The sequence below is a fragment of the Hyperolius riggenbachi genome, chromosome 1 (assembly GCF_040937935.1).
Source record: "Hyperolius riggenbachi isolate aHypRig1 chromosome 1, aHypRig1.pri, whole genome shotgun sequence".
NCBI classification, from domain to species: Eukaryota; Metazoa; Chordata; class Amphibia; order Anura; family Hyperoliidae; genus Hyperolius; species Hyperolius riggenbachi.
This window is the reverse complement of record NC_090646.1, coordinates 652,649,839-652,658,100: the sequence shown is the minus strand read 5'-3', so window position 1 is coordinate 652,658,100 and position 8,262 is coordinate 652,649,839. Positions and strand designations below refer to the sequence as shown.

At 41.1% G+C, this 8,262-nt stretch overlaps 1 protein-coding gene across 22 annotated transcripts in view; it reads left to right on the top strand.

The window, feature by feature from the left end:
- The window catches only part of CELF4 (CUGBP Elav-like family member 4), a 1,336,489-nt gene extending 1,331,891 nt beyond the window's left edge, over positions 1–4,598 (top strand). For all 22 annotated transcript variants that reach the window (XM_068252050.1, XM_068252041.1, XM_068252032.1 and 19 more), the window contains one exon: positions 2,261–4,598. Coding sequence is in view for 1 of the 22 variants with exons in the window: in XM_068251991.1 (XP_068108092.1) it covers positions 2,261–2,319 (59 nt within the window). In the remaining 21 variants the exon portion in view is untranslated. The remainder of the gene's footprint in view (positions 1–2,260) is intronic.
- The last annotated feature ends 3,664 nt before the right edge of the window (positions 4,599–8,262 follow it).

Genomic DNA, 8,262 nt, shown 5'->3' with positions numbered 1-8,262 from the left:
TTAAAAACATATCCGTGTCTCCGTTTTTGGGCCCGGATCAAAAACAGAGACACATATACCAATGTTAAAAACAGCAGCAGTCTTCACTTACTTCAAAAACAGATCTGTGGGCGATCCGTGGGATCCGGATACAAAAACTAAGCGGAGGGTCCCGACTTGTCCGGACTTCACGGACCCGGATCGATCCCTGATACAGTAAGGGGTAGTGGCAGGCAATGCAATAACAGATCTCCCTCTACACAGAGAACTTTGCACACAAAACGGAGGGAGATCCGCATTGCCTACTGCATGCTCCTTCCCCCTAAAGGTGTGCCCCCAGGTAGCCTGAGGGGGGTAGCAGCCAGAACAAGGGGCTGTGGGCATGGTGGCGGGAAGGGGGATCACCCCCTTCTTCCCCTGGGTCTCCCCATCTCCGCTCCCCCACCAGATATGTGCGGCAAAAGTAAATTAAGCGAGCAAGCAGGGAAGCACCTTACTTCCTCTGCTCACCATGACTTCCTGCAATGCCGCCCTCTAGTGGGCAGCATTGCAGGAAGTCACACAACGAGCAGAGGAAGTAAGGTAATTGCTTCCCCGCTCACTCGCTTATTTTACTTTTGCTGCACATAGCTGGTGGGGGAGCGGGGATGGGGAGACCCAGGGGAAGGAGGGGGCGATCCCCCTTCCCGCCACCATACCCGCAGCCCCCCGTCCCGGCTGTTTCCCCCTCAGCCATCCGTTTTTTGGGGGTTAAAAAAAAACACAAACGGATGAAAAACGTATGCTGCAAAAGGGCAGCCTGGATCTGTTTGTGTTCCGGTTTCTGAAAACAGGAGCCTGGACCACGGTTTGCATTCTGCAACCGGGTCAAGTGCGGACTGACCCTTAAGCCGGCTGCAGGCCACCTTGTTTAGTTATCTTACACAAGATAACTCATGCCAAAAGGTTAATGGATATTTCAGGCTGATCAGTCATCGAAATTGCGCTGTGTATGACCATCATTGCACATAGCTATCATCTGAAGTCTGTACCAGGCTTTAGAAAGCCTAAGCATATTAGGTTGCACAGTCTAACACAGTTTATAATATGAAAATTAAATCCTAATCAGTCAACTGTCTTTATGAGCAGTTTAAGTCGAGGCAGGACTTCTTGGCGCACCCTACACTCCACGTAGCTCCTGAGTTTGGCGCGGCTATAGCAGCAATGCTATAGTCCATGGCTCGCGCACAGGTAATTCAGGGATCTGGAGATTACTGTACCCCAAATGACTTCCCTATCCGAGTTGCTATGATGAGGAGGAGGAATAGTATTTAACTCTGCCCGAAATTTCACCGGAAGCAGGGTGAGCCATGATATACAGTAGCTCACCCTGCGCCAAAGTGACCAAAGTACCTTCGGCAACGTACCATGTACGCGTTTAAAGAGACACTGAAGCGAGAATAAATCTCGCTTCAGAGCTCATAGTCAGCAGGGGCATGTGTGCCCCTGCTAAAACGCCGCTATCTTGCGGCTAAACGGGGGTCCCTTACCCCCCGAAATCCCATCTGAGCAGCGGGGGATCTCTTCCGGATTGAGGCAGGGCTAACCGCCGCAGCCCTGCCTCACGCACGTCTGTCAGCACGTATCTCCGCCTCTCCCCCGCCCCTCTCAGTCTTCCTTCGCTGAGGGGCGGGGGAGAGGCGGCGATGCGCCGCTGATAGACGGCGCTGGGAGGCAGGGCTGCGGCCGTTAGCCCTGCCTCAACAGCATCAAAATCTACGACCAAGTTGGTCGTACATTTTGCAGGGGTGGGTTTGGGGGGTCAGGGACCCTTGTTTAGCCGCGGGATAGCGGCGTTTTAGCAGGGGCACACATGCCCCTGCTGACTATGAGACAAGAAGCGAGATTTATTCTCGTTTCAGTGTCGCGTACATGGTTTATTCTCGCTTCAGAGTCTCTTTAAGTGTTTACTCTTTGTTTTGGGTGCTTAAATCAAATTAGTGAGTATAAGGTTAGAATTTAACATTTTTAAACTTGCTCTCAAGAAGAAAATCCTTGTGGAATTTTTTTTTTTTACATAAAACGTCATTGACCGGTTTGCAAAGCAAAAATCTGACTTTATCTAAATATATTGTTTGTCATATTCGGTTTTGTAGGGCTTCCATAATGGATCTTAGCTCTGATTTTACCTCTTTTGTTTGGTATATATTTAATTTTTATATTTTATTTAGATATTTTTTTTGTCTGATATATATATTTGATAGTCAAATTATTGACTACTAATCTCTCATTTTTATTGCAGGACAGGAACTGAATGGGCCGTATTATGACAATACAAAATACGCTTATAAAAATATATGATCGAGATCGCGCTGGATTACAATTTTGACATATCAGCAAAGAACCAATCATGCTGAAGACTACAGACTTTTCTTCTCCTTTGATTGTTTAAGACTGTACTATTTCTTCAATGAAAGTATCACGACTGCTTACGTGGATGGGGACTCAAGTTGGAATTATCGGAATCAAGATCAATCAGAAATTTCCAACAGACACTGACAATGCCACACAAAAAAAACGGCTTGTTTCTTCTAATGAGAAACCTGAAATTTGACAAGGAGTGCCTGTTTGCCACCATGAGTTACGTTGCCATGGTATCGCCATAGCAACTGTTACAAGAAGCATCGTATCTGTCATTCCTTAGCTATTTAGGGACCAAAGGACCAAACTTTTTATTGCAGACTTGTAGCTGTATGTAAAATATGGAATTTACTTCCTACACCTTAGCTGTTCTTAAAACAGTTCAGGAGCATTATATGAAATATGTAAAAATGCTTAAAATGCTTTTAAAAATGGCAAGATAATAGTTATTTGATACTATAGAAGGTTCTTTGGTTATATTAATTCAATTCTGAAAATTTCCTATGGTTTTATGTATATTATGAAAGGATTAGTATGTAGGAATTAAATAAAGGATAGATATTTTAAAAGCAAAAAAAAAAGAAACAAAAAAAATTGTAAAAGTAAAAAAAAAACAAAAAATAAAAAAAAAACACAAAAAATACAATAAAAACATGCATTAGAAAAAAGATAGTAGGAAAAGGTTTGTAAATGCTTCTACCAACCCCCTTAAATCCTAATAGTTGTACAGATTTAACAGAAAAGTTTAAGATATCTATATAATAGTTACAAAAATTAGAAAGCAAAAACAAAAAAAGTAAAAAAAAAAAAAAATAGACGTTAGCGTTATGGCTGAAAGAAAGATGTTGTAGAACTGTAATTTTTGTAGAGTTTAGAATAAGCATAAAATACTCTTTGCCAATTGCATACTGTATTGAGGAGGACAGGAGAGGCTGTGATGGCAGCTTTTAACTGCAAGCATTCCACCTATTAAAAAAAAAAAAAAAAACTTGACTCTTGTAAAATGATGCAATGAAATAATAAAGTTACAACAGCTATTGTCTTTTTATGAATTAATTATTTTAACTTGAAGAATGACACGGCTACTGCTTCATATCTTCATAACCTGCTATTTGCTAACCCTCCCATCATCCTCTGCTTTAGTAGTTTCCATATTTGTTCTAGACCTTCAGGGCAAAAGACAGCCTAGAACCTTAATGTTAAAAAAGTAAAAAAAAAATAAAATATATATATATATACAATCTTTGAAGAATTTCTGAAACTGTTTACAAGGAATTTTAAAAAACAGGGGATGTTTAAAAACGATGCTGGCTCTGTTTTTCTGTAAATACATTTGCATATTTTGTAGGTCTTTTAATTGTAATGATAGAGAAAAAACAAGGAAATTATTTAAATGAAAGCACGATATTTATCTTTGGTAATTGACTTTAGAGCAGTTTAAAAAAAAAAAATGTTGCTTTAGGATAAACTCAGATTCAGAAAAAAAAAAAGTCAATGAACTATTTAAAAACACATATATTTTAAGATATATCATATTTATTCTAATTTATTTCTGTTGTATGACTTTTAAAGTTCATCTTATTTCGTTCTCACTCTTTTTAGTTGAACTAAAAGGGTGGTTTGATCATGTTTAGCTCTTCTTTTTTTATAAATATATATAAATATAAATATATATAAATACACAGAAATCATAAAGTATTATCTCTTTGGATGGGTCACCCTTTTTTTCCCATTATTTACTACAGAGAAGGGAGCACTGTGCCATAGCCCTCCATGGATAAAAATGGATTAGTCCTCCCAGGCCTATTTTTTGTTGTTTCCTCTTTTATCTCTTCCCTGGCAGAGTTGTTTCAGACCCGTTTTGCATCACCAGGGTCTTTTTGTATGTGATTTTTTTTTTTTTCATGACAAAAATTGCTGTGATCCTTGCACTTGTTCATTAGAATGCGGATCTTTTTTTAAAATTCAGAAATCAAACTGTCTTATTTTTCCTTCTTTATTTTCATCTTTGTCTTCTTTTCCTGCTCTGGGGTATTTTGTGCCCCGCTCTCTTTCTCTCTCGTATTTCTTTACTCCATGCTGATGTAAGTACAGGTGTGTACTGCAGCTGCATTTCACTCCAACTGCTCTTTTCACTCTCAATTACCTTTAAAAAAAATCTCCTTGTAATCTTCTGTAATTATTGAATGACGCTTTTCAGCTTAGCCCTAAATAAAGCACAGTTTAAAAAAAAATGTATTTGTTGTTTCTTGTCCTCCCTAATGTGCACTGCATGTTTTGTAAATGGAGTGAAATAATGGCTTCAGCTACAAAGCTTTGGCGAATGCTCATAGTGATATGAGAGTTCTTATGGTGCCTATACATTTCAATGTAGAGTCAGAGGGCCAGATTTATCAGAATCAGATTCAATTTATTTTCGCCAACTAAGTTTGCACCTACAAGGAATTTGTCTTGGCAATTTGTCTTGGCAGTTGCTTAACAAACACAAACAAAAACAATACAAGGACAGACAGTGTGTATATTACAAGTCAAGGACATTATAAGTATAGTGGCAGTAAGCAATGTGAGAATTGTTCAAGTTTAGTTCTGTGCAGATTACTTTCAGTCCTAGCAGCTCTAACGTGGTTCAGCATTAAGTATGGCTACCGCTTGAGGAAAAAAGCTGTTCCTGTGTCTGGAGGTTTTGGTAGCGATTGACCGGAATCTTACTACTGAAGGCATGCGCTGGAAGATGGAGTGACCTGGATGAGAGGGGTCAGAGGCAATTTTGGTTGCTCTCTTTCTGCACCTGCTAGCGTAAAGATCCTGCAGGGAAGGTAAGCTACAGCCAATTATCCTTTCCGTTGATCGGATGATGCGCTGCAGCCTCCCCTTTTCTAATGCTGAGCAGGAGCTGAACCATACAGTCATAGATGATGTTATGGTGGATTCGATGATTGCAGTGTAGAACTGCACCATTACATTTTGAGGTAGGCCAAACTTTTTCAGCTGCCGTACATCCTCTGTTGCTCTTTCTCTTTCTTGACGATAGTGGCATTACCAACAGTTTTTTTTTCTTCTTAAAGCGGGATTGTCACCATAAAAATCAAATTTCAACAGCAACTGGTCTGAGTGTGTTAAAGATGCTAATCCTGCATTCAATACTTTTTCTGCTGTGGTTTGGAGTTATGACATACTTAAGGAGCACTGGCCCTTTAACAGTCAGTGCCAAACAGTTGCATGCTGGAGGTTCTTTTTATCTATAATATATTCCTCCTCTTCCATTTATTTCCCTGCCTAGCTGCCTATCTGAAACATGATCTTCTGCTCACTTGTGTTTACAACCAAGGCTGAGGTGACTCAGCGATAGGAGGAGAAAAGAAAAAAGTTAAGAACAGAAATGACATCAGGATTTAGCCTCAAACTCTGGGCAAAAGACATGGTTCCCACCAGGAACAGAGTTCTCTTCATTTACCAAAGAAAATTCACTGAAATCAAAACGTGGACAATACAATACATGTGTTATGTAATTAGGTCAAGTATTTATCTACATATATATATATATATATATATATATATATATATATATATATATATATATATATATATATGTGTGTGTTTTTTCCCTGACATAGTATGGCTAATCCTACAACTGCTCTAAACTGTTCTAACCAGCAGAGGAACTGTTCTGCACGATCCTACTTAATAGCAGCAGTTTACCGTGGATTTCTAGAGCTGCACTACAGTTAAGAAAAGTGCAAATCCATCCCTAAACTGTTGCAGATTAAGAAGTGCTTAATAGCAGTTCGACAGATAGTGCAGCAGCTAGACATGATTTGTGAAGGGCTCCTCTCCCCTGCTGCCAGGTGTCTTGTGAAGCTGTTCTGTGCTTAACCCTTCCAGTGCTATGCATTGATGCAATACAGCAGATGTATTGGTTACCTCAGCAACAGCAATTTCCCTCACACACTACACTACCTGAGAGACCTTCCTAACTCCTACCATTGCTACAGTTTTTAAGAAGGAATCTGCACTATCTAGTGATTTCTGAGACAGTTCTGCATGGATTTCTAAAAACCTACTAATATTTTGTCTCAGACACTCTTGATAAATGTCCCCCACAGTTCTTTGATTAACTCCAAACATTTTGGCATGGTACAGTTACTCATAGACAAACAAAACTGTACTCATTCTCCTAAGAGGCTCCCATCTGTGAATCCCTCCACTGGCTTCCTATCCTGTACAGAATCAGATTCAAGATACTGTGTCGGGCCTACAAATCTGTCCACAAAACCTGCCCAACCTACATATCCAATCTTACCCAGAGGTACACACCTAGCCGCTCACTCCGCTCCTCCAATGAACTTTGCCTGACTGACCCCTGCCTCACCCAGTCCCATGCACGCCTCTGAGACTTCTCAAGAGCTGCTCTAACATTATGGAACTCCCTACCTCCCCTCATTAGGCTTTCCCCCTCCTTCAACATCTTCAAGATGGCCTCAAAACTCACCTTTTCACTCTGGCCTACCCAGCTCACTGGTGCTCTAAACCCGCAGCTAAACTCTGGTCCCCTACCTTTCGTGTCCCCACCTCTCCCTCTAGATTGTTAGCCTTCGGGCAGTGTCCTCCTCCTTGTGTCTCCTACCTGTTCATGAACCTCCATTACCGTACACCCATCCTATGGATCTGAGTGAACTCTTGAGTGAACTCGACTTGCCTAATCTCCATGCTCCCATCCAGTGACTGACTAAGCATTACCTTGTACTGTATTGTCTTATCGCTGTATTAACTAATGTCCAGCCCTGCGTAATATGTTGGCGCTTTATAAATAAAATAAATAAATAAGGATGAGGATGGTGCTAAATGGGTGTGACCTGATAAAATGGTACAGTCGCTCATAAACAAAACTGTGCTCATTATCCTAAGGATGAGGAGGGTGCAAAATGGGTGTGACACAATCATATGGCACAGTAAAAGCGCCCATGAATCTAGCGATGATGGGAAGATTCGGCCAAGAGACAGATATCTCTCTAATTGAATCTGATCAGTGAGCGATCTGTTACCTGCCCACCGTAGGCCAATTCCTAATCGAGTTCAGCATGTAATATTTTGAGAATCGGCCTTGTGATGCTGTCTCACCACCCCATGCCGGTAGACACGTGAGACCCGAATGCAGGAGTACGGCGGACAAAGCGGTGGACACTCGGTTGACTGCATGACAGATAAAGTATAAATGCAGGGGGCATCTGGGGTCACATAAAACATTTGGAGGAAGAGGAGCTTGGGATTTCCATCATGTTTATCATTTGCGATTACCGCACGACAGTACTGCTGCACGCCACGTTGGCCCAAGATTTCCCAGCATGTTCAGTCGATATATTTGACCAATTTCTGCCTGAAATTAGTCAAGTTGTCCATCGGGCATCCTCTTGGCACCACCAATTTTCCTCCAACTTGATTATAATTATCAAATTGGGTAGTCAATTGGCCATCAAGTCAACAGATGCATGACCACCTTCACTAACAAAGAAACTTGTACTTGTTCTCCTAAGGATGAGGAAGGTGTTAAAGAGGTGTGACCCGATCAAACTGTACATGTTCAAACATAGTCATATTAACTGTAATGTCATAAGGAAAAAATAATCCAGGAGCAACTACGCTGTCATATATAAGAACATTCCAACTTTATTCCAACATCTTCTATAAAAAGGGATAGCAAAGAGCAATAAGACAATAAAGATACTTATCGCAACACTGGTCACATATGCAGCAGGGGTGCCAGACACGGAGAGGTGCGGAGGTGCTGAGTCGACGATCGTTTCGCCTCTACCGAGGCTTTATCAAGAGTCTCGCTAAAGCCTCGGTAGAGGCGAAACGATCGTCGACTCAGCACCTCCGCACCTC